This window comes from Xyrauchen texanus, chromosome 27 (genome assembly GCF_025860055.1).
Source record: "Xyrauchen texanus isolate HMW12.3.18 chromosome 27, RBS_HiC_50CHRs, whole genome shotgun sequence".
In the NCBI taxonomy this organism is placed as follows: domain Eukaryota; kingdom Metazoa; phylum Chordata; class Actinopteri; order Cypriniformes; family Catostomidae; genus Xyrauchen; species Xyrauchen texanus.
Window position 1 is genome coordinate 35,411,317 of NC_068302.1, and position 27,411 is coordinate 35,438,727.

The 27,411-nt window shown below is 40.7% G+C and overlaps 1 protein-coding gene across 2 annotated transcripts in view; it reads left to right on the forward strand.

Moving 5' to 3' along the window:
* Positions 1–27,411, forward strand: part of trim33 (tripartite motif containing 33) — a 58,890-nt gene that overhangs the window by 8,148 nt on the left and 23,331 nt on the right. For both annotated transcript variants that reach the window (XM_052094958.1, XM_052094959.1), the window contains exons 2-7: positions 10,524–10,642; positions 12,428–12,575; positions 12,976–13,108; positions 14,835–14,951; positions 15,532–15,646; positions 26,101–26,247. In XM_052094958.1, the coding sequence (XP_051950918.1) occupies positions 10,524–10,642; positions 12,428–12,575; positions 12,976–13,108; positions 14,835–14,951; positions 15,532–15,646; positions 26,101–26,247 (779 nt within the window). The remainder of the gene's footprint in view (positions 1–10,523; positions 10,643–12,427; positions 12,576–12,975; positions 13,109–14,834; positions 14,952–15,531; positions 15,647–26,100; positions 26,248–27,411) is intronic.

The window sequence follows — 27,411 nt, forward strand, 5'->3', positions numbered from 1 at the left end:
AGAGTTTTGTTTGTGATGTATTGAGCACCTGGGTATCATTTTATCACTCTGTATTTTGGTCAAAGGGGCGGTCATCAATGTTGAGAATAGACACATAAAGATTTGGGTGTTAACCAGGTTCATGATCGCTAGATATATACTTTTAAGGGGATGGAGGTCGGCTTGAGCACTCTCATTTCTGGAGTGGTGCTCAGAGATGGGAAGGTGGTTCCTTTGAAGAACTGGGGAAGTTTAACTTGGAAATGGGGCAGATATCTGTCATTTATGGATGTGTGATTATTATTATATATTTTCTATTTTTTTGTGTGTGTCTAGAATGTACAACCACTGGGATGTTTTTGGGGGCCAGGGTGGGTTTGGGGATAGGGAGGGATAATTGTGGGGGTTAATGTTGCTTCTGTGTATGTTTTTCTATGTTCAAAAATGTGAATCAATAAAAATTGTCAATCTAAAAAATAAATCAGAGACTGGGCCAACCAAATTGGCCAAAATCAAAGCACAGAATCAACAATACATTTCAAGACTATCACTGTTGGACGTACCTGCACCTGCAATGTACCTGTGTACCTGCATTCTGCACTTTTGAATGCACTGAAGAATATTTTACTTTGAAGCTTGTCATTCTGTGTTCAGGATGTGCAACAGTGGTTTAGTGTATTGGAGCCTTTCTTATTTATTACTTTATTTACTTTGATTTGTGCAATAAGATGTTATAGTTATTTAGCCCATTTAATAGTTGAATAGCCATTCGTTACCTTGTTGAAGTGCTGTGCTTGGCGTCCGTATATACCTCTGAAACGTATCTGATAGGGGTCACGTGAACATAGCGGAGCGAAATTATACATTTTTATCCTTAACGTTGACTCGTTTTTCAAACAACCAACTGACTAGTCGATAATAAAAATTGGTAGATTTGCAAATGCCTAGCAAATTGTAACAGATTTTTTTTTTACTATCCCTTTAAATAATGAATTCAATATTCAGCATTAATGCTGCAGCATGTATACGTTTTTGTTTTTTCTTTGACTGTTTTACAGATTTTATATAATGACCGTAGTGACAAAATGCACCCATATAATTTAATACTGATGCATATTTAGAAGCCCAGAGGCTATCAATTCTTTCTAGACTTTTATGCAAACAACAGAAAAAATCTCTTCAAAGTTATAACAGAATGTCTTCAGGTCAGTGTTTCCATATTTAATCAAAAACTGAAGCATATTTTATCATATTTGTAAGGTGATATTGTTTTTTATACTTTGGGTCTGTACTTTTTCATTCTGTTAGCCTGAAGGTAAATTTGTGTGAAAATCAGTTCTTGCAAAGATAGATGTTGTTTTCTTTTCCCCCACCTGACTGCTAATGGATGGATGTGTAACCCGAACACACACACACACAAGATGATACAGTCACAATGTAAGTCAAAAACTGCTTTTATTGTTAACAATAAAAGCTGGCAAAAGTACAAACGTGCAAATCCAGTGAAGAGTTGTCGAGGGAAGCGTAGGGTCAAAAGCCGGGGAATCAAAGAGAGTAAAGGAGGCAAATCCGGGAGAGTAGTCGAGGGGAGCGAGGGTCAAAGCCGGGGTAAACAGGATCGAGAGGCGGGTAAACTAACAAAGGGAGTAGACGGGTACTAGGGGAACGAGGAGCTGGCAAGCTAAGGGGGTAATCAAGAGGAGTTCAAGAGGAGATCAAAACTAGACGAGACTAGCGGGGGCAAAGACACAGGAAACTAAATACAATAACCAACACCCGTGAAACGGATGTGCTGTGGTATTTATAGGGGAAGGTGCAGGTGTAAACAATGAAAGGTGATGAGACGAGTGCAGGTGAAACGAATAAAGGGGTGATTGAGACGAGTGCAGGTGGTCATAATGTTCTGGCCATAGGAGCGTGCATGTGAGCCCGAGGAGAGAGAGACCTGCTAACGAGCATGAGATCTCGAGGGAGCAAAACGAGCGTGGAAGCTCGAGGGGGGCGGAACGAGCGTGCGAGCTCGAGGGGGCGGAACGAGCGTGCGAGCTTGAGGAGTGAGTGTGTGTGCGACGAAGCGGGGATGGGGCAGAGGAGCGGGGTTCGTGACAGGATGGATGGATGGATGGAGTGGTTTCAGAGTAATTCTTGTTATGCAGTACTTTTTAAACTCAGACTAACCTCACTTTTAGAAATATTCTCTGGTCAAGCTCAACTGCTTAAATTGGATTAATTATAGCTTGATTATTTACATAATGGCAAGACACATAACAGGATGCCTGACAGGATGAAAATGAACAAGATGTAAATAAAGAACTAACGTAGTCATTGCTCTGTGAAGGATTGAGAGATAATTTTGATATTTGATTTTTTTTTTTTTCAAAATATACAGTTTTTACCAATGATGTTTTGGTTTAAGTAGTTTGACGTATTTTGTTCACAACAGAAGCGTTGTTCCCAGTGTTTTGTTTTGACCGTTTATCTAAAATCGATTTCTCTTCGTCGGGAGCCATTTTAAGGAATGTTCTGGGTTCAATACAAGTTAAACTCTATCAACCGCACTTGTGGCATAATGTCGATTTACCACAGAAATTGATTTTCAGTTTCCCTTCAATAATTTATAAAGAAGCTAAATCTGTGAGTACAATAAGTCACTTACAATGGAAGTAAACAGGAGCATGCACTTAAGAGGTTTAATAGAAAAATTGTGAAACGTCTGTTTTAAGTTTTTTATTTTAAAGAATGTATATTATTTGATCTGTAAATTTGTCTATGATTCATTTTGCGGTGGGACTACTGTAGGGTTTAGAAATTCTAGTTATTCAGTACTGATGTAATTCCTTTCTTCAGATCTGTCTTAAGCCCTATTCAGATGGGATTCATTTCTTTGGAAATATGTCCGTATTCATATATGTACTGTATTATTTCTACTGACATCTGTAATATTTACCATCAATTCCCAAGGGATAAGTAGACATGGGTGTGTCTACAGCATTTACACACTTTTGTCATGCATAACTGACCTATTAGAAAACGTATACTGTGCTGATTAAATATGCAGGAAATATTAAACATGAGCATATACTGTGTCTGTGATTATCATAAGAAATTGATTGGAATAACTGGCTTAATGCAACAGAACTGATGACATTAAAAAGCCTATAATCTTATATTACATTCTTGAATTAAAAATCTGGACAATCCCTACACTATGTAATTTTTTTTAAGGATCCATTTTGTGGACTTTAGTTCTGCTTTCAACACCATTATTCCAGCTATTCTATAAATTAAACGAACACTCTGTTCACACATCTATCTGTCAGTGGATCAGCAGTAGAGGTCGACCGATATTGGTTTTTTCAGGCTGATGCTGATCTTTTGAAATCCGGGTCGGCCGATGGCCGATTAATGCTGCCGATTTATTTTGTCCGATATGTGCTTGTTTTTAACCTCTTATTTGAACCTTTTATTTGAAAGATAAAATGTAACACAAATAATTACTTAAGATAGACAAAATTTCTCAACAAATACATTTATTGAACACTTCACCAATCTGCACTTGTACACTTAAATTAAAAATGTATAATGTAAAAACATATTGTATAAATAATGTATAACAAATATATTAAATAAACAAAGCAGTTGTTACGAACTGCTCCGAGACACGAAGGTTGAGATCCAAATGCAGCTTTAATTAAGGGGCAATCCAGACACGTAATCCAATATTCAGAGCATCTAAGAGAAGCACAGGCATAACTAGGGATGGGTATCGTTAAGGTTTTAATGGTATTACTACTCTTACCGATACTGCTTATCGATCCGGTACTTTAACGGTATTCTTAACGGTTCTTTTTGTTATATATATTACATTACACAAAGATAAACGTTATATAGGCACAGTGATTTAATTTCAGGAATTACTTAGAGTGGTGGTGGCGTAGTGGCTAAAGCACAGGGCTGTTAATCAGAAGGTTGTTGGTTTGAACCCCACGGCCACCACCATTGTGTCCTTGAGCAAGGCACTTAACTCCAGGTTGCTCCGGGGGGATTGTCCCTGTAATAAGTGCACTGTAAGTCGCTTTGGATAAAAGCGTCTGCCAAATGCATAAATGTAAATGTAAAATGAATGTCTACTAACATTACTGTTCAGGTGTGGTCTAAAAAGAAATCTAATAAAGTAATCAATTGTAAAATAACACTGCATAGTTTATCATAGATAACTTCTGCACTAATAAGCATTAATCTATTTATTCAAGAGCTGTAAGTGATTTTCTCTTTGCCTTTTGTTGTTTGATTTGCAGTACTGGCTCAATCGTCAACATGTTCAACATGTTCATTAGACCGCTTCCCCTTTAAGACCGAGTTCAGATCTAATAGGCTCCTGATGCAGCATATTTTCTCCCAACTATTTCCATAACTACGTCCATTTAAGACATAAACTGTGTTTAAGTGAATCTCCAAGCCGGTCGTTTTGACATATTTTTGTGTATAGTTGATCGTTTAGACGCGCACATGAAACCCAAAGTAGCCTATACTTTGCTTGTCTTGTTGTGGTCTGTTTCGGAGCCTGCGCTTTAGGAACTGTATCTCTTACGCTCTTTTTATTATTAAACGCGTCCCGCAATTTAGCAACAGTAGCTAGACTGCATTTTACAACAATCACCGATCGTGCTGATTCTGACGTTAAGTTTGAGTTTTAGGGAGAAATGTCAGTACACCGCTGTGAAGGGAAGGATGTTGTGCTAGACAGAATGCGGCTTATGTATAAATATTCTTTTTATAATCTTCGGAAGGCGAAATATAAAATAAAATCAGACTAATTTCACAGATCTAAAGTGTAAACAGGCTACGTTTGAATGTTTAGTTCTGTCACTCATTTAGCAGTGCTCATGTTGTGCTCTCTGTAGCACCGCGGAGAGATCTCTCTCTCTCTCTCTCTGACTGCGAATAGCTAAATTGCATCACAGACAAATGGTTTCATAGAATTATTATGGCTGGCGAGATAAAATAACTCTCTCTTTATAGCAATAATAAATGTATTTTCTTAATTTCTCCAGTACCGACAGCAGAACAGATAACGTCCGAGCTTACCAAAGCCAGTCCTTCAATAGCCTATAGCGCGTTGGTATCTTTTTTTATTACTTATTTCTCTGCATTGAGTGACAACCCTCTCAAATATAAGACACACAAACAGAACAAATAAATGTCTCAGATTCACTGTCTGTAATCGCAAAATTCTTGCTTAGTTATTGTGACATGATAGCAACCCTTCTGCTGTGATAAATTCAACTTCAACTACGCTATCAATATCCAAAGTAGCCGAATGTCATGCTGTGTTTTTTCTCGAAGTTGGCAGTGACATATCAAAAGTTTTTAATTAAATGTAAAGAAGTTATACAAATTTAATCCTTACCGTTTTCTCCAAGGAGCTTAGCTCCTTCCTTAGGCACTGGATGAGGTCTGCTCACTCTGCTGGAAAATGACTCTAGGGGCAGCGTGCGTTGAACACGTGTTCCACAACAACACTAGGCTGCCCACAGATGCGCCTGCCTAATAATCGGCTTGATATACTTGGATATTGGCCGATGCCGATTATGTTAAAAAATGCTAAAAATCGGCCGGCCGATTAATCGGCCGACCTCTAATCAGCAGCTAGTGAGACTGGGGAAATTCACTTCCAGCACCTTTACTATCAGCAGTCTGGACTTCAATAACGGTTAAACTATAATGGATAGTTCAGACTGCTAAGCGTATTATTGGTCCTCCCCTTCCCACCCCCCAAGAACTGTACATATCCAGAGTGAGGAAAAGGGCTGGAAAAATCACCTTGGACCCCTCTTACCCAGAGCACTGAGCACCATAATTGCCAGGCACAGGAACTGCTTTTTCCCTCAGGCCATTCATCTCCTATAACAGTTTTATATAAATTTTATTATTTCTGTCCTGTATTGTTTGTGCACTGAAAGCTTTTGTCACCAAGTCAAATTCCTTGAATGTGTAAGCATACTTGGCAATGAAGCCCATTCTGATTCTGAATTGAGAAAGCTGTTTCTTATTTCACATGTGAAGAGGAAATAATATGGACCATTAGAGCAAGTGTGTACAATGCTCTTGAAAAACAAAATTAGGAATTTTTATTGCAGAAAAAAAAATTGGTCCTCAGGGGAGAAATCTTTCATAAAAAATGTATGATGTCACCCTTTGAAGTTTATCAGCATGACTCTCAGTAACCCAATGGAGGAAACTAGTTACCATGTGCTGCTTGTTAATTCTCAATAAGCTCTTTCTTCGATGCGAGCTTATTTTCTAACTAGACATGAAACTGTTATTATTGGTTAGACTGTAACAGTCTGGCCTATTTGCTATGACACATCATGAATCCCCCTTGTTCAACAAGATTTAAACATGATCAACCTTCTTTTTTTTTTTTTTTTTAAATATAAACCACTGCTGTTTATTTATGAAATGTTAGCTCATAACTAACCTTTTTTCTGTGACATGCTGTAGTTTGTTAGTACTATCGTGTGACTATTGTAAATATTCTGATTGGCCAGATGTAAAATATAAGTCGTCTTGTAAACCCATGTACATTTTTAATTTAAATGCAACTGTTTCTGTAAACATTAAATACAGTGGTTTGTAACAGTCATTGTTAATAATAACAGTAATGTTGATTGCTTTACAGGGGATTGCATGTGACATGCAATCCTCCTGTTAATATTAGTACATACTAACTGTGTTTCTGTGCAGTATTTTTACAGCTGCTCTCAGCAGCCAATCATCAGCAGGGTTTTGCAGCTGGGGGCTTAGGGAAAACCGTCTGAAAGCAGTGTGAGCCAGTGCAAACTGGCTTATACTGGATTGCACTGGTTCTAGCTGCAGTTATGTGGGGGGATTGATGGGCTGTCAGGGAGATAAGGGGGAGGGGTGTCGCATGTGACAAAGGGGGGAGGGGCCTTTCCAATCCTACCTTATCTAATTTTAAAACTAGATTAAGATGAAATTAAATCAGATTTATGAATGGAGCATTTTTTGTGGTAAAATGCTGGTTTATGATGCACACAAAAGGCAGACTCATAGTTATTGTGGTCCATGGTGGTAATGGCTAAAAGAACCATATGAATTATTAATCACCTTTTGGATTTTAAATGCACAAGTCGTCATGACGACACATGCAGCATTAATATTCTGTGTTTAATGTAAGAAATGGAACATTTCCAACAGGAAGATTTATTTTTGCCATATGCTTTCCTTCACTAAGTTTGATCCTTTATAATAAATTGTCAAAATGAAATGTAATTATAAAAATACTACAGTTTAATGTTAGCCGGCTCTATGACTGAATTAATCACATCCTGATTATGGAACTGAAGGGATTTTTATTTTACTTATTCATACATTTGCTAATATATCTTTGCCAGAGTATTTTAATGAACAAAAAATTATTTCAATTATGAGAAGTGCATACACACATACAGTGGGTACGGAAAGTATTCAGACCCCCTTACATTTTTCACTCTTTGTTATATTGCAGCCATTTGCTAAAATCATTTAAGTTCATTTTTTTTCCTCATTATTGTACACACAGCACCCCATATTGACAGAAAAACACAGAATTGTTGACATTTTTGCACATTTATTAAAAAAGAAAAACTGAAATATCACATGGTCCTAAGTATTCAGACCCTTTGTTCAGTATTTAGTAGAAGCACCCTTTTGATCTAATACAGCCACGAGTCTTTTTGGGAAAGATGCAACAAGTTTTTCATATCTGGATTTGGGTATCCTCTGCCATTCCTCCTTGCAGATCCTCTCCAGTTCTGTCAGGTTGGATGGTAAACGTTGGTGGACAGCCATTTTCAGGTCTCTCCAGAGATGCTCAATTGGGTTTAAGTCAGGGCTCTGGCTGGGCCATTCAAGAACAGTCACGGAGTTGTTGTGAAGCCACTCCTTCGTTATTTTAGCGGTGTGCTTAGGGTCATTGTCTTGTTGGAAGGTGAACCTTCGGCCCAGTCTGAGGTCCAGAGCACTCTGGAGATGATTTTCGTCCAGGATATCCCTGTACTTGGCCGCATTCATCTTTCCCTCGATTGCAACCAGTCGTCCTGTCCCTGCAGCTGAAAAACACCCCCACAGCATGATGCTGCCACCACCATGCTTCACTGTTGAGACTGTATTGGACAGGTGATGAGCAGTGCCTGGTTTTCTCCACACATACTGCTTAGAATTAAGGCCAAAAAGTTCTATCTTGGTCTCATCAGACCAGAGAATCTTATTTATCACCATCTTGGAGTCCTTCAGGTGATTTTAGCAAACTCCATGCAGGCTTTCATGTGTCTTGCACTGAGGAGAGGCTTCTGTCGGGCCACTCTGCCATAAAGCCCCGACTGGATGGCTGCAGTGATGGTTGACTTACTACAACTTTCTCCCATCTCCCGACTGCATCTCTGGAGCTCAGCCACAGTGATCTTTGGGTTCTTCTTTACCTCTCTCACCAAGGCTCTTCTCCCCCGATAGCTCAGTTTGGCCGGACGGCCAGCTCTAGGAAGGGTTCTGGTCGACCCAAACGTCTTCCATTTAAGGATTATGGAGGCCACTGTGTTCTTATGAACCTTAAGGGCAGCAGAAATGTTTTTGTAACCTTGGCCAGATCTGTGCCTTGCCACAATTCTGTCTCTGAGCTCTTCAGGCAGTTCCTTTGACCTCATGATTCTCATTTGCTCTGACATGCACTGTGAGCTGTAAGGTCTTATATAGACAGGTGTGTGGCTTTCCTAATCAAGTCCAATGAGTATAATCAAACACAGCTGGACTCAATTGAAGGTGTAGAACCATCTCAAGGATGATCAGAAGAAATGGACAGCACCCGAGTTAAATATATGAGTGTCACAGCAAAGGGTCTGAATACTTAGTACCATGTGATATTTCAGTTTTTCTTTTTTAATAAATGTGCAAAAATGTCAACAATTCTGTGTTTTTCTGTCAATATGGTGTGCTGTGTGTACAATAATGAGGAGAAAAAATTAACTTAAATGATTTTAGCAAATGGCTGCAATATAACAAAGAGTGAAAAATGTAAGGGGGTCTGAATACTTTCCGTACCCACTGTATGTCCTCCATTTAGCACATTTGAAATTGGTTTCAACTTCCAATTAATAAATCAGCTTTTTTTTTAATGATTGATAATAATAGTTGATTTTTAAGTGACATGATTATTGTAGGTTAAAAACGTTTTAATTTTATCTTATTCGTGACACTTCAAAATATTTTTATTTTATCCTGTAGAACACAAGAGTTCTCAAAATGTCAAACATGCACTTTTCCATACAGTGAAAGTGAATGGTGATCACTAGCTGTCAAGTTCAGTTGCAGTTTTGCAATTTTACATATGCTATATCAAGCAATAAAGTTCACAAATGAAAAAGTCAAAACTATATTTTAAAAAATTTGACACTATTCAAAATGTTTCTCTTCATGGTTATGCATTGAAACATTACTCAATTATTGGTTAGAAAAAAAAAAAGATATACTGTCAGCATACTACAAACTAGGCTAAATATTTTCACGATACCAAAACTAGCTGATGCTAATAATATGCCACTTACTCCCCTTATTCTGTCATCAAATCACTATTTTGCTGCTTTAAATTGTGCTTTAAAAATGTCTTAATAAGCTGAAAGAGCTATTTTATCCTTCTAACAATAAATAATTTCCATTGAACATTGCTTGAATCTGTTAAACACATGACTGGCCCAAATTGTAAGAGAGCCACAATACAAGAAAAAACAAATTATAGCAATGATTTAAGTAGGCCAAGGCCAACTTCTTTGTTGGAGTTCTAAACAACAGAACTAAAATTTGACACATGATTGAACTTTACAAATGTATGCATTTCGACATGCTTTATTTATTACCAATTTTGTTTTAGTCTTTATATTACACACAGAAAAATATACAATTAAAACAAAACAATAAATTATGTAATTAATTATAAGTAAACCATCGACTTTTCATATCCGTGCTTTTATGCTTATGTGTTTATAAGCATGTAAACGCCGATATGAAAAAAACATGGTTTATCAGTGGTTTATTTTGATGGTTATAGCCGACGGTTTTAATTTGGTCAATAATGTTAGAAACATCAGTGCATCCCTACAGATACTATTTTCATCATTTATTTGAGCTTTAGTACACTAACAATATAAAAGATAATTATTTAAATTGTCTTTATAATATCATACTTGAATTGTTATTTTTCTCTGGTCTTTATACACAAAAGAAAATAAATGAGGGGGTCTCTCGCAAGGTGATTGTTATATTTGGGGGTCCTTGGCATCAAAAGTTTGCAAACCCCTGGTCTAGGGCACCAAATGAGCCAGGTCTTCTACTGGTGCCTCTCACAGTTAAGAAAAGTAATAAATAATAGCATGATGCCCCTGTGTATAGTATATCGGAAGATTGATTACTCTTAGATTTGGCTCACATTGACAAGACATTCTATTTTAAGTGCTCAGACTTCGCTAATCTTTCTGTTGTCTTTCTTCTAGTGAACGTCATGCGTTGTGTGGTGTGTCTTCAGGAGTACAAACAGACTGACATAGTGGACAATTACTTTGTCAAGGATACATCAGAGGCCACGAGCACTTCAGTAGAGAATGCGACACAGGTCAGTATCAGCACTGTACAGATTTAACTACAGGTGTAATAATTGATGCCTTATTTTTCTCAATGGATCAATTAAAAATCTTGATGGCACTGCAACAATCTTGAAATATGACTTGTAAATAATAAATTATTTGTGTTTGTCAATAATCAACTAAAAATTGAATTAGGGCAAGTATTTTAAGAATATAATAAATACTTTTTTAAAAGTTACAAAGGTAAAACTTTACAATAAGTTTCTATTTGTTAGCATTAGTTATTGCATTATGTCTCATTTACTAACAGTAAACAATATATTTTTTACAGCTTTTATTAATCATAGGTAATATTAGTTACTAAAAATACAATTGTTTGTTGTTAGTTCATAGTGCATTTACTAATGTCAACATATACAACTTTTGAAAGGTATTACTATATGTTGAAATTAACATTAATCAATGCTGTAAAGCATTGTTCGTTCATGTGAACTAATTTTGTGTACAAATGGAACCTTATTGTAAAGTGTTACACTTAGGGTTGGGAACTGAGAACTGGTTCTTGTTCAGAACCAGTTCCATTCTTTACTAAATACCAGAATTGTATGATTCATGGCATGACTTTTGGTTCCAGTAACAGTTCCCTTGTGTGAATTTTCCGCCGATGCAGCTGGAACACCGTACTGAAATACTCTGACAGTGTTTGACTGGGTCAAAAGCGTAAAACACACAAACAAATGACTCTTTTGAGCCGGCTCTGTTGAATCTACAGCACAAAACTGAGAGAGCTTCCAGTATTGTCCGATTCCTGAAAGAACAATTTAGATGAGCCCGTTCTTTTGAATCTACAGCACAAAACATGCAGCGCTTCCAGAAAAGTCTGATTGCCGATAGGATGACTCGTATTAGCCGTTTTTTTTTATCTAAAGTGCAAAACATGCAACGCTTCAGGTATAGTATTAATCCCAAACTGATGTGCAAGTTATGAACGTCCTACTCAAAATCAAATAAGAACTGTTGAAGTCTTACAATCTTGAAGTATAACACTAGACAACAGAACAGTCTAAACTGTCTCTGGAACTGTTAAATTTGTCATGTGACTTTAGACCTGTGAGACTTTAATCAAGCAGTGCAATTACTGACTGGTTGTTTATATGTTTAATTAAAGATACCCAAGTTTTGTAATACAATGTATTTTATATATAAAAATTAATTAATGAAATATGCCATCACATTTCTTGTTTGTTTAGATACAGTCCATATAAAGTCTGTTTAGGATCCATTATTAGATATATATATGTCCCTAAAAAGTCAGCTAACACACATTTTAAAAGAGTTATTACATTTATTTCTGATTTGTTATATCTGCTCTGTAGAAGTCTTAAAGTATCTCATCATTTGGCAACAGACTGTAGAGGACAGTAAGTCCATTTCTAATTTTCAAATAATTCTTCCTCAAAAGTACTAAAAGAACTAGTGGATTTGTTACTGGAACTGTTAGGAAACCAGAATCGTTAAGAGGAAGCAGAACCGGAATAGTTAAATTCCTAACGATTCCCATCCCTAGTTACCGTTACAAAATCGAGTTGCTGTACAGTGTTTTCAATCAAATTGAAATTAATTAATCATGCATCAAATCAAATTGCTTTAAATACAAAGATTCACACCCCTAGATTTTTCTTTGCTGTGTTAGCTGGTATTCGTGCATGTATTGTGTTGCCAACAGTGTTTGATTTTGAGTTAAAGTCAGGCTTGTGGATACATACACATTTTAAGAGATGTTGTGAATGCATCTTATATTTGCTCTGTAACAGGTCTGCACCAGCTGTGAAGACAACGCCAGTGCTGTTGGATTCTGTGTAGAATGTGGGGAGTGGCTTTGTAAAACGTGCATTGAAGCACATCAAAGGGTCAAGTTCACCAAGGACCATAAAATACGCAAAAAAGAGGAAGTGTCTTCTGGTATGTGTTATAAAAACGTAGTAAGCGTTTCAGTAATTGATTTTCATATTTAATTGCTTGTATTTGCAAGGCAGTTACGATACAATCATTTCCGTTGCTAAATGTAGTAAAGATAAAAGTAAAAAAAATGCAGCATTGCTCTAGTAGTCCTGCTTTAGTTTAGACAATTTAGTGAGCATATGACTCGAAGTACAGTTGCCATGGCAACAGGCAAAGTTTCAAGTGAGTCCTTTGCTTGGTCTGTACTGTTTTCATTTAGAGCTAACCCACTTAGTTTCCCTCATTTCGATTGAGTTTGGCAAGGGGGTATGAAAGCATGTGGTAGTCATAGACTGAGGGCACAGGGAGGGGGAGTGAAATGAGAAGCAAAAGATGAGTTTGGCTCTGTTCTGTGTTGTAGAGTCGGTTGGGACATCAGGCCAGAAACCCGTTTTCTGTCCGGTGCACAAACAAGAGGCCCTGAAGCTCTTCTGTGAGACATGTGACACTTTAACCTGCAGAGACTGTCAACTGTTGGAACATAAAGAGCACAGGTCTGTTTACAGTAACCACAACAACAACATCCTCATCTGCTGGGCATTATTAAATCAATTGTTAATGTATGAAAAGGGATTTTATCAAGAACATTTAAAAGAGGAGGGAATATGTACCTGGAACAAAAGCATCACATTAAAGTGTTTGTTCCAAAACTGACTTTCTACTGTGGAACATGAGATGCTGCTGCTTTTTTTTCTACACAAAATGAAAGTGTAAGGCCGTTTTATTTATTATGAGGCAATTTTCTTTATTTTTGGGTGAACTGTCCCTTTAAACATACATATTTTCACTATAAAGAATTCATTAAAGAGGTAGTTCACCCAAAAAAATGTAAATTCTCACTCCAGATGTGTATACTTTCTTTCCTCTACTTAACACAAACAAAGATTTTTAGAAGAATATCTCAGCTTTGTAGGTCTACACAAAGCAAGTGAATGGTGGCCAGAACTTTTAAGGTCCAAAAAGCTCATAAAGGCAGCATAAAAGTAATCCACCAGTAGGGCTGTCAACGAATATTCTAAATTCGAATATATATTCGAATAGTTTTAAAAAACAGAAATTCGAAGGTGAAAATTAATATTCGAATGTGGAAAAAAACAGCGCCAGCTGTAGCAGATGTGCGGCTGTCTGCTTTAGCAGTGGGCGTGCTGCCTGAGGGGTCTTTGTTGTCACATTTCTCGGAATTGTGTGCCTCATTTTATTTAACGTTAAACAGAAACATGACTAAAATGTAAGGCTACTGTACTGACTGAATAGATGTTGCATGAATAAGGTAGGTTAGATACAGCAGTTTCATGCACTGCAGGCTTCCACTGGTTTGATTATTTACCGTTTCATGTCAAGGAAAAGTTCCATGTTTACCACAGCACAGCTTCGCTCGGAGCGTTCAATGTCGGTTCTATATACTGTAAAACTTCAATTAATGTTAATAATTTGTTTTAATCACTGAATGAAGCCTGCTATATTTGGGACAAGAGTCGCGACCTTATATTGCTTGCACAAAACTCTTGATCAGCACTCAACATTTGTTTATTGTTGTTGTTCTTTTAAACCGTTATGCTAGAGAGCGTGAGGGCGAGAGAGAGAGAAAGAGTGCTCTGCGCGTGCGCAGCAGAGTGAGGTCTTGGCCATTAGTTGATTTACTTGTTTTTGTGTAGGTAATACGTTGTCAAATATGTTTAAACTTAAATAAACTACCTATACAAATAGTTATGTCTCTTTGTATTAATTTGTCCTGTTATTGACGTAATGCGCGTCATTGACCAAATGCGCAACCAGATATTCGAATAGTTCGAATATATGTGTTTTTTTTAGAGGGAATATTCGAATGTCATTTTTGAGCAATTTTGACAGCCCTATCCACCAGCTGAGATACTCTTTCAAAAATCTTAATTTGTGTTCAGCAGAAGAAAGAATGTGTAATATGCATCTGAGATGGTATGAGGGTGAGTAAATGATGAGAGCATTTTCATTTTTGGGTGAACTATCACTTAAAACTTTCTCAGGGACTGCATGGAGAGTCTATTTAGTTGTGTGTTATTCATGTTGGCATCTATATAAACATAATTTATTAGCAAGTTGGCATTATCCTTACCACTGACTTTTTTTCTTTTCTTTTTTAACCAAACCTAAAAATTAAACATTTTAAATGAATGTGACATGTGAATGAAAGATGTCCCAGAACTAGTTGTGCACTAACTAATGTAAAATTCTGATTTGCAGGTACCAGTTTCTAGAGGAAGCTTTTGAAAACCAGAAAGGCATCATTGAAACTTTCATGGCTAAGTTGCAAGAGAAGAGAAACTTTGTGGAATTCTCTGCATCTCAGGTTCAAAACAGGTAGCGCTTCTGTTGCGTCCTTCCCACAGGGTTCTCAAACCTGGAAATATCAGGGAGTTTTAAATGTTTTTATTTCTAGGCCTTGAAAAGTCATGTCAATTTAAAAAATCTTTATAGTCATGGAAATTCCTATAGTGAATATATTATATTGTTCAAAATCCTCATCGAAGAGACATTTAAATGTATTGGTCAATAGGATTTCCACCCTGCCACCAGTTGTCTGAGCTAAACTGAGAATTACTGTTAATGACAATGCCTACGTGGAATCCACACCCACAACATTCTGCTGAAAGCTTTCCACAAAATTTGAATGGCACATCCGTCACCCATTACATGTTTGTTTTTAAGCATTTTAAAGAACTTGATAATGCTTTCAACTGGCACTTTTATCATTGTTTAACAAATTGGACCATGTTTAAACACAGATTTATTATATATACTATATATAGTATATTGCCTACTAATGATGTTAAGCTTTGATTAATGAAGTCGTTTCATTCTTGCTTTATTTTAATGGGTAAAAACAGGTGCACATAATGAAAACCAGCTATTGAATGTCTATTGTTCTGTATCCCATTAGAATCAGAGAAGTTGCTGAGACGCATAAGAAGGTAGAACATGAAATAAAGATTGCAGTCTTTACTCTCATCAATGAAATCAACAAGAAGGGCAAAGCTCTACTGCAGCAGTTGGAGGTGAGTGAACATGGAACTCATGGCAACAAATACAATAAAACACTTCATTTGATTTCTCGTGCTATAGTTACATTAATATAGATCAGCACGATGGAACTCAAGTGATTAGCGCCAAGACCATGTGTTCAATTCCCAGGGAAAACCTATTGTATAGAGCTACTGATAAAATGTATACCTTGATCGCTCTGGAAGTCACTTTGGAAAAAAGCATCTGTCAAATGCTTAAAAATAAATGCCAAATGCAATATTGGCATAGACGACAAAATTGTTCTCAAGCAAATAACAAATAAAATGGTGCATCATATCACAGATTGCTGTTTTTCAACTGCCATAATTTATTAAACATCATTGACAAATGTAAATGATTATGTTAGTGTTCATGTGTATTGAATGCAGTGATAATCTCATGAAATCACTGACGAAAACATTAACCTGAGATTGAAAAAGGCGCATCATGACGATAATTAAACGCTTTTATTAAAGCACACTGTTGACGAAAATATGACAAGATAAAAATTATACTGCAAGATATTAACAGTGCATGATATAAACCGAAGAAACATCAAGATAATCTGTATATAGAAGTAGATATTAGATATGGATTCATCGAATCCATGGTTTCTCAATGGGGGCCGGTACCAGCGTTCAAAGGATGCCAATAGAGAGGGGGGCATTAGGTTACAAATAGGGGCGTTTATCAGTCATGTTAAGCAAATCTATGGTCAAGTTGCTGTTTGCGTTAAAATGTTTATCTGTACTCCATTATACGGGTTGGTATGCATTTGTAACTCAGTTCATCTGATTCTAAATCTAGTGACGCTTAAGTATCTGGTTTAGCAACGTCAAATAGACAGTTGAAGTCACAACCTCCGATAATGCACCTGTATGGCTCTTTAGGTGGATATGGCTCAATGGAAAGAGCAGCGTGAGAGCAAAGCAGGTGCGTTTTTTCACACAGACCGGTCTCAAGCTGTTTAATGTGCACCTCTGGAGTGAGGGAATCTTTCTTACAACTTTTAAATGTTTATATTTTGTATTTATTGTTTTTAGAATAGGGCTACTGCTTGTAAATACAAAAATACCAGTGAAGTGCATACTATGGTCTTTTTACAAATACCACTGTTAAAACTATAAAAATGAATAAATAAATTAATAAACATTTTCCTAAGGCAAATAAAAAAAATACAAAATATATATATAGATATTTTATATGAAATAGAAATGTGTAAATCCTAAAAATAGGCTAAAATATTTTAGTTTGAGTGTAAGAAAATATAACTGATTTTGATTGCCTTCAGAAATTCCAAGAGATTACTAATTTAAATCAATAAGGACCTGATGAAAGTTCCAAATTGCTCACACTTTTAGAATAATTTAGTCACAAATTAAGTGTTACATTTTTACTTTTTATAGCTGTTGTTGATACAGTAAATTTACATCTACGTCCAACTCAAAATCAATGCTGTATTGTAGAATGAGCATTTCAGTGGGACAAAATATGCAATATTATTGATAGTTTCACTTATTTTTGAAATATAATAACAATACCACTTTTATTATTAGTGTTTCTCTTAGCATTTTCATTTTATAGGCCCCGGATATAGCCCTCTATCTGCTTACATTTAAGAAACACAAGGTTTTGTCTCACATTCATGATGTGCGAGCCTGCTGAATTTATTAGCGCAACTTTAAAATTATGCAGTGCTTAAATTAAAGCAAAGTTGCATCAAGCAAATAATAAAAAATATATTGAATTTTGTGTTTTTAAGTTTTTGGTAACACAAAGACTGCTTTTGGGGTCTGGATTAAAGGAATCAGGGTTCTCTTACGAGAGGTTCTCTCGTATTGCGTAAGCTAGCTTACGCTACGGGAAAGATTAATCTTTTCTGAGATATTGAAGCCAAAAAATTATCCTTAATTTTGTATCCATTGTCAACGCAGTGCAGCAGCTGCATACCTTGAGCGGGCTAGCTAGCGAGCTCATTGGTTGCTCTGCGGCAACTGCTGCAGCCTATAGAGCGAACTTGAGTGAACTTGCGTCCAATGACGAGGCCCGCGCTGTCACTGTATCAAAGCCCGCCAGAATGGGCGAGGCTAGAGTGCATATAAGCGTAAGTTCAGTAGGCTGGAACCCTGATTTTCATCTATTCAGCGAAGCTCTTCGCATCTCTGAACTGCAGAAGCCGCGTCGCCGTTCGAGGGGCATCTAGCAAGCTTGGACAGCGCTCGAAGAAGCCGGCCGTCTTCGCCACCTTCAGCCATCCTGCGAGCTACGCCATCCGGCGACGTATCCTTTTAGAGCAAGCTAGTTCCTCAGTGAACTTCACAAACAGAGCAACGAGCGTCTTTTTAAGATGCCTCGCACCACCTGCGCCTCATGCGCGCCCCTCTCAGCGCCGGAGACCGCCACCTCATCTGCGCTCTCTGCCTGGGACTGGAACATGCAGAGCTCGCCCTCGCTGACGGCGGATGCGACCTCTGCGAGGAGCTTCGATGTCGACCCTCGCGGGCTCGACTCAAAGCACTCAAAACCGAAGCCGCCGCGCCTTTCGTTTGCCAGCGCAGAAAGAAGCGCCGCTCCCAAAGGCTGCCGGAACCGGTGTTAGAAGCGACTACCTCGCCGGAGCCTCTCCCTCGAGCCTCGCGTTCACCCTCCCCGCCCCGGGACGCGCAGTTGCCGCCGAGCGGCCGCACTGTTGCCATCTCGGATGATGAGGCGGAGGATAAGGGCTGCTGTTCCATCATGGCTTCGACAGCGAGGAGTGGTCAGGCTCCCAGCCTCCTCCTCGGCCCAGGAATCCAGCAGGACCGCGCCGAGTCGAGGAAGAACTAACGCCTCCTCACACAGGCCGTCGACCGCCTCTGGCTCGAGTGGTCACCGCCTTCTGAGCAGGCTCCCAACAGACTCGACGGCTGCTTTCTTCAGAGCCGTCGCCGGCGCCTGCGCCGGCCGCTCCCTTCCTGCCGGAACTCCACGCCGAGCTCTTCCATCCCCGGTCGAGGATTCGGTAGCAGCACACCTTTGCCCGCCCTCCGCGAGATGGCGGTCTAAGCCAGTGCTCCCGTCTAAGGCCTGCAGAACTACTTCCGCCTGTGTTGGCCACGCCTGTGCCGCCGCCGACAAGCCGCATCTGCTCTGCATTCCATGGCCGCTTTACAGATCCTCCAAGCGGACCTTCTTCGAGAGTGGGATGAGAAAGGCAGGCACCCAGAGGCTGTTTCAGATCTAAGGAGCTGACGGATCTCGCCCTTCAGCGCCACCAAAGCTGCAGCTCAAGCCCTAGGGAAGTGCATGGCCGCGCTGACTGTGACCGAGAGACACCTATGGCTAATGCTAGCCGACATGGGAGAAGCTGAACGCTCCACGTTCCTCAACGCCGCTCTCTCCGTCCAGGTCTCTTCGGTTCAGCGGTGAGTGGCATTGTTGACCGTCTCGGAAGTCCAGAAAGCCACCCAAGCCATGAATCTCTTCCTGCCTCGTCGCGCTAGCTCCTCTGCAGGCCGCCCACGTGACCAGCCTCCTGCACGAGCCTCTTCACAGCGCCCAGCTCAGCAAAACCAGACTTCTCAGCGCCGACAGGGCGGCCGCTCTAGAACGCAGCTCAGACAGCCGCCGCAGACCGCCGCCTCCTGCGGGCCTCGGCCTAAGATTGCGCTGAAACCTGAGCAACCGAAGTCCTCCTAGCTTTGTTGAGAAAACGACGGCTCAGTCCGCCGCGGCCGGACCACCGTCAAAGCTTCGCCCCTGTCAGTCCCCTTCTCTCAGGCTACTGCAGTGGTGGATTCAGCAGCCAACAAGCCGGTGATACTGCCCGCTTGCCTGCACTCAAATGCCGCTTTCACGGCGACCCAAAGAAATCTTGTAAAAGCAAACATGCCTTATGTGTAGAAAATGTGCCCACAATCCAGTGTTCACCCCTACACACAAGCATTACACTTCCCGTGTCCCTATCAGAGCCCACTCACATAAAGCAGGCACAGCCAGCTCGAGTGTTAGAGTCAATAAACGCTCCACCTAATCCGTGCGCGTGCCCTTCTCTGCCCGCTCTGTCACACGGCCAGCAAACACCTCTCTGTATGTAAGTCCCATGCCCGTGACTATGCTCGCAGCATCACTTCACAGATGTGACTCTTTCCCCATTCACCTCAATCGGAAGTCACTCACAGAACAGCCTGTCCCTGCTGTCTGCGAGCAGTCATGCATAAGCACAGTAAGCCGCTCACACATTCTGTTCAGCTCGCTGTGTGCGGCAATCAGGGCTGACTTGGCCATTCACCCTCTAGCGTTACGCTTCAAAGCGTGGAAAGCTATCCCAGGGATATCCAAATGGGTGTTAAGCACAATAAAACAGGGCTATTTGCTACAGTTCGATCGCCGCCTCCCCGCTTCAGAGCTGCTCGAAACTACTGTGAACACGGAAGCAGCCTGCATGCTTCGTTCAGAAATAGCAAACCTTCTGTGCAAAAGGGCCATAGAGAGAGTGCCACCTTCTCTGAGCGAGTCGGGGTTTTACAGCCGTTATTTTCTTGTCCCCAAGAAAGACGGCGGCCTCAGACCAATATTAGATCTCAGGGTTTTGAACAAGGTGCTCGCAAAAGACCGCTCAAAATGCTTACAATCAGGAAACTCCTCGCGCATGTGTGCCAGGGGACTGGTTTATTTCTCTCGATCTGAAAGATGCCTACTTTCAGATTCAGATAAATCCCGTCACAGGCCATTCTTGAGATTCGCCCGACGGCCAGGTTTATCAATACACCGTCCTTCCGTTCGGCCTGTCTTTAGCACCTCGTACTTTCACGAAGTGCATGGATGCGGCGCTCGCACCCCTGCGGAGTCAGGGCTTGCGAATTCTGAACTATTTGGACGATTGGCTGATTTTAGCACAGTCACATACGGAGCTTCTGTCTCACAGGACAGTTCTCCTCAGTCATCTGAACAGTTTGGGTCTTGCAGTCAATTGGACCAAGAGCTCACTACAGCCCAGTCAGGCAATTTCCTTCCTTGGAATAGAACTAGACTCCATGGCGATGACGGCTCGCTTATCTACACAGCAGCCGCCGTGTTCAGCGACTAGCCGCGTCCTTTCAGATGAACAGCCTCACGCCTCTGAAAAAATTTCAGAGAATGCTAGGTTACATGGCCTCAGCCGCAGCAGTGCTTCAGCTGGGTTTACTGTGCATGCGCCGCTTCAGCATTGGCTAAACACCCGCGTCTCGCCGGGCTTGGGCCACGGGCTGCCAGCCGATCAGAGTGACTCAGACCTGTATCTCAGCTCTGCAGCCCTGGGCAGTGGCCGAATGGTATCAGCGGGAGTGACGATGGGAGCTGTATCTCGCCGAAAAGTCATCTCGACAGACGCGTCCAACACGGGTTGGAGCGCGGTCTGCGAGGGCTCTCCGGTTTTTGGCCTATGGTCAGTTCAGGAAAAGCTCCTTCACATAAATTGTCTGGAAATGATAGCGGTCGAGTACGCGCTGCGGCGCTTCCTCCCGGTCATTCAGGGTCACCACGTCCTGGTCCGTTCGGACAACAGATCTGTGGTATCCTATCTAAACCGTCAGGGCGGTGTCAGATCCAGGAACCTCTTCCATCTGACAAAACGCATACTGAGTTGGTCCCAGTGCCACCTGCGCTCGCTGAGGGCGACGCGACGTGCCAGGCCACCTGAACGACGGCCCAGACAGACTGTCCAGAGACAATATTTCCCCAGGGGAATGGTCCCTGCACGCTCAAACAGTCCAGAAGTTATGGAGCATATTCGGCAGAGCAGAGATAGACCTCTTTAGCGCCAGAAGAGAACTCTCACTGCCCAGTATTTTTCTCGAAGCGAGGACGCGCTGGCCCAGGACTGGCCCAACCGCCCGCTTTACGCCTTCCCTCCCGTCTCGCTATTGCCACAGGTAATGCAGAGGATCAGGAAACGCGTCACTCGGTGCTCCTCATAGCCCCGGCTGGGAGAATCAGACATGGTTCCCGGAGCTTACGCAGCTGTCACTGACAGCCCCGTGGCCCATTCCAGTGAGAGCAGATCTCCTCTCTCAAGCTCGCGGCACGATCTGGCATCCCCACCCAGAGCTGGGCGCTGCACGCGTGGTGATCAACGACTACCCGTCGCTTTGCCAGAAGGAGTAATAAACACTATCATACACGCTAGAGCCCCTTCCACGAGAAGACTCTATGCGTCCAAATGGTCTGTGTTTTCAAAATGGTGCACCGACAGAGACCTGGACCCACGGACATGTGGGGTGTCGTCGCTGCTCGTGTTTTTACAAGAGCTGCTGGATAAGGGCAGATCCCCATCCACGCTCAAAGTGATGCGTGGCGGCCGTCGCGGCGTTCGCTGAACCCTGCACGGCCAGTCACTGGGAAAAACGAGCTGGTCATCCGCTTCCTCAGGGGAGCTAGAAGGATGAACCCTCCGCGCTCCCATCGGTTCCTATCTGGGATCTTTCCGTAGTTCTCGAAGCTATGAAAGCCCCCTTTCGAACCGCTTCAATCCGTGGATTTGAAATACCTTTCACTCAAAACCGTTTTCTAACTGCTCTGTCATCAGTTAAACGTGTGGGAGACCGTCACGCGCTGTCTGTCAGCGCTGCGTGTCTTGAGTTTGGACCAAGTGACTCCAAGGTCATTTTAAAGCCTAGACACGGCTATGTCCCCAAGGTGATCGGTACTCCTTTCAGAGCACAAATCATTTCCCTATCGGCGCTGCCAGCATCCGATAGCTGAACGCGACGCCAATCTCCTTTGCCCAGTCAGAGCACTGAGATTGTATACTGCGCGCTCCGCCTCTTTCAGACGCTCTGGGCAGCTTTTCGCTTCGCTCGAGGGCGCACCAAAGGTTTCGCTGCCTCGAGACAGACACTGTCTAGATGGATAGTGGACGCTATTGCTGCCGCGCGACGCGTCAAAAGACCTGCCATGCCCGTTAGGCATTAGGGCTCACTCCACTAGAGGCATGGCCTCCTCGTGGGCATGGTCCAGCGGGATTTCCATTCACGACATATGTGTGGCAGCGGGCTGGGCTTCCCTCCACCTTTGTCAGATTTTACAATCTGGAAGTGCCCGCCCTGCAGGCAAAACTACTAGCGGTTTAATACGCTACAGCTCCCCTGGTGAGCTGCACTGACGGGACACATTCCACACAGACCGCACCGCCGCTCTGTCTTTCCCTTCCCACTAGGTGCTTATGTATTACACACACACTGGCCCGCACTCTTGCCGGCCAAATATTATTCCCCACTCACAAGGGCTCCCCGGGTCCCCCCACCCCAGGGCTCATGCAGTGGATGCTTGAGCGCGACGGCGTTGACAATGGGTTCCCGTAGCGTAAGCTAGCTTACGCAATACGAGAGAACCTCTCGTAAGAGAACGAATCGGTTACCTAACGTAACCTCGGTTCTCTCTAGAAGAGGGAACGAGTATTGCGTAGCCGGCCGTGCTTCGCGCCACGCAGCGATTTTCGCTTCATTCAATGAAAACTAGGGTTCCAGCCTACTGAACTTACGCTTATATGCACTCTAGCCACGCCCATTCTGGCGGGCTTTGATACAGTGACGCGCGGCGCTCGTCATTGGACGCAAGTTCACTCAAGTTCGCTCTATAGGCTGCAGCAGTTGCCGCAGAGCAACCAATGAGCTCGCTAGCTAGCCCGCTCAAGGTATGCAGCTGCTGCACTGCGTTGACAATGGATACAAAATTAAGGATAATTTTTTGGCTTCAATATCTCAGAAAAGATGAATCTTTCCCGTAGCGTAAGCTAGCTTACGCAATACTCGATCCCTCTTCTAGAGAGAACCGAGGTTACGTTAGGTAACCGATTCGTTTCCACGTGTCTTGAAAAACATGGAATCTTGCAGTTTTCCAGTCATGGAAAATTAGAAAAATACATAAATGTCCTGGAAAATAATTATTTTTCCTGGAAAGTATTTTAGAATAATCAAACAGTTTGACTGTGTTGCTAGCAAGGTTTTCGTTACATGTACAAAAACATGGTTACGATTGGGACTCGGAATAAGAGTCAAATACTCAAATTCCTATCGTTTTATCTCTGCCGGTGGCTGTGCATTGTGAAACAACATGAGCGGTTAAGGGCGCTTACACCCTCATGATTGATTACAACAGTGTCCAATCGTGTGCTTGAAAATCGATGTCAAACCGAGGCAGATTGCTTGATTGGTTACAGCTACGTCCAATCGTGTGCTTGGCTACAACAGTATGTGCACAGTGAGAAGCGGCATTCGTGAAACTTCTCATTCATAAACAAACTGAATGACCTGGTACATGTACCGACCGAATGAGAGGGGCATGTTGTTCATTTGACATGTCTTTGCCTCACAGAAATGGTGTCTTTTGAGAGTGCAAAGTTGCAAGAAATATTTTAAAACTGTCCAAATTATTGGAAAGAGATATTAAATGTCTCATAATTTATTTTAATTATTACCTTATCGCTTCTGAGTATCCAGAGACCCCAGTTATTGAACTATATTAATTACATTCACCCCAAAAATATAAAATAAAATTAAGACCTAAACATAAACAAGTCTTCTTTTTATTTTCTGCAATCAAAGCAATTGCCATTTGTTCTCTTCCAAATGTATGTTTTCAATGTTTATTGTGCACACCTCCCACTTTCTTGCATGGTAAGCTTGTAAATTCGCTCCTCAGTGACGCTTTCTGCAACGCTTGTCACGTGGAGGGCATTGACACCTCGACTCATGTGAAATGCGCTTTGCAATGACAAAAGGACATTAATGAAACTCAAAATGATTATTATTTGTCTATTATTGTTGTCTTTTCTGATAAAAGTCATGCTCAGCAGTTTAAATAATGGTGGAAAATGATACAGTACATCTGCTTTGTTCTTATAATGCTTAAACATTCTACTGAAGTCAGGTAGATTTGTCATGCAAATTTTTATAAATTATTTATATTTCATTGTGTGATAATAAAAAAAAAAGTCTCTGATTTAATTGAATGAATAAATAATCTGTAAGTGATGCACTGAACAGCCTTACACTGGCAAAATGTACCGCTTTATAACGGGGTAAATACCTATCCCAAATGCATCCTATTTATACATGAGATTAATCACTATATCCACAACATATATGTTATATAACAACTTAAATCTGCACAGTGAAGCGAATGACCAGGTGAACTTGAACTAAATGATTCATTAGTCAGAATATGCTTAATTTGTGTTGTGTAACTTGTGTTGTGAATACACTGTTTCCGTAAAAAAAAAGTCTCTAAAGCATGAAGAATTCAGGACAGTAGGCTAATTATAAAACGTAACTAATAATTGATTCATTATTATTTAAGGAGCTCAGGTTTTTCACAACAAGGACAGTATGTATATGTACTGTATGTTTGATACATGTTTACATTAGAAAATGTTTATAAAATATTTTATTAAAGTTTGGTCTGTTTGGTTGTTGCAGCAAAAGGAATAGATTGACACATAAAAGGGCAGTGTTGGCTCAGCGGTTGAGGCTCTGGGTTACTGACCAAAAGGTCATACGTTCAACCCCTAGCACTGCCAGGATGCCACTGTTGGGCCCTTGAGCAAGGCCCTTGACCCTGTCTGCTCCAGGGGTGCTGTACTCTGACCCCCAGTTTAGCTGGAATATGTGAAACAAAAAATAATTCACTGTATATATATATATATATATATATATATATATATATATATATATATATATATATATATATATATATATGCAAAAATGTATGTATAATGTGTGACTAAAATAAAGTCGGCTTCTCCTTCATAACAATCTGTGTTAGAATGTATAGTAGTATAGAGTTTATTTAGTCATCACACCATGTGAGCCTTATTGCACATCATGATACCATATAATTTGCAAATTGCTGTTGGGGTTATATCACTGATGGTGTGAATTGGAGCAGCACTGCTAGGGTGAAATGAAAGGGAAATATTTACAAATGAATGGTGCGATATCCCTTTCATCAAGACTCAACATTGGATCTACATCTTAATGATTACAATCACATGTTCAAGAACAGCGATGTTGACATTTTTTGACTTTGTGGAAAGGTTTGAGTTAGAGGCATTCTATGTGAAAATGGAAGAAGAGGAACATCTCTGAATGGGTTTGGGGTATGCAACACAGTCCATTGAGTTCTCATGGCAATTTGCTCTGATTCACACCTTTGATGTGATTGGTAAAAGGACCTTTGCATCCAATCAATAATCATTTACTCACCCTCATACTGTTCCAAACCTGTATGACTGACTTTCTTCTTTGGAACTCAAAGAGATGATGGGCTTCTTTGACTTTGCCCTATCAGAGCAAAAATTATTTCCACCTAGTTGTAATTTGGTGGGCAGTCCTTCCACTGTCCCTGTCCTTATAATGGATTTACATCTGATCAGTCAGTCCTAATATTTTACTCTTATATTCTTTGTTCCCTCCATCACCATACGAAGAGTGTGACCAAAGAGAGAAGTGTGAAATTGATCCACCAGCAGAGGGACATCGGAATTCTGGCCCAGCAGATCATCCATGTGCTCAACTTCACCAACTGGGCCATCAGCAATGGCAGCAGCACAGCCCTGCTCTACAGCAAGAGACTGGTTAGCCACAATGCTTATTACTCTCACAAAACAGAGCTGTTTCCTTTTCTTCTTTTAGGTGCAGTTTTTGCAAATATGTATTCTGAAATGGCACTAAACTTTCCAACAATAACATTTCTGTCTTTGTAGACACACCCTGTCAAACAAAGTCACTTGATTTTAAGGAATATTGTCTAAACGGTGTTTTTCATGTCAGTAACTTAAAAGTGAAGTGTTATTTTTATTTTTATTTTTTGTGTTAACACTTTCTCCTTTCACATTTTAATATGTTAAGACAACTCTAGGAAAGCCATTTGAAAAGTATAAACTCTGTGGCTGCGTCCAAATTCCCATTCTGTCAGAGTATGTAATGCATTTGATAAAGAAAGCACTTATCAGTGGTTAAAGTATGTTCTTTAGGTATGCAGGTGAGGAGTATGAATACATTCCCAGGCTTACTTCATCTGGGAATGTGGGCATTCTCCCGTGACGCAAATATATAATGTACCAACAACAACTGCCAAACAATTGTACTTGTTTAACTGTTTGTTAAACAAGTACAATCTAAACACACAAAACAACTTCCTTGGTATATAAAATATTACAATTAAAAAGAGATGCCCAACTTGCAGTTCTCTGGCATTTTTATTTAATTCAGTGTTTTTAGGATAATGTCTCCTCACTGCCGTGGCAGCATGGTATAGTAATGTGTTTAGTGGATGTGCGCTTCAGAATCTCACAGATGTAGTTTGTAATTTGGGCATTTCTTGCTTTTTTATGAATACTGTGGACATACTATTAAAATAGGGGTGTAAAAAATTATTGTAGTGTACTGTATTGTATGATACAACTCTCACTATACAATTCCATATGCATCGTATGATACATAAACAGATTATAGTGTAATTAAAACCAATCAGTGCAATATTGAGAGCTACGGAACTATCTCCTCCCATGAGAGGCAGCGCAGAGCACTCACAGGAAAACAGAGCAACACACAGTACATAGTCGAGAAGGTCAATGGCAAACAGCAAGAAGATTATACTGTAGAAGTACAGCTTGTCAAATTTGCCAAACAACGGTGTCATGTCCTGGTGTTATAGTTCATCACACATCTCATTTTATTTATGCTGACATCACCGTGGAAATCTGTTGATTTGTGAGGCAGAAACGGTGGTAAATGTA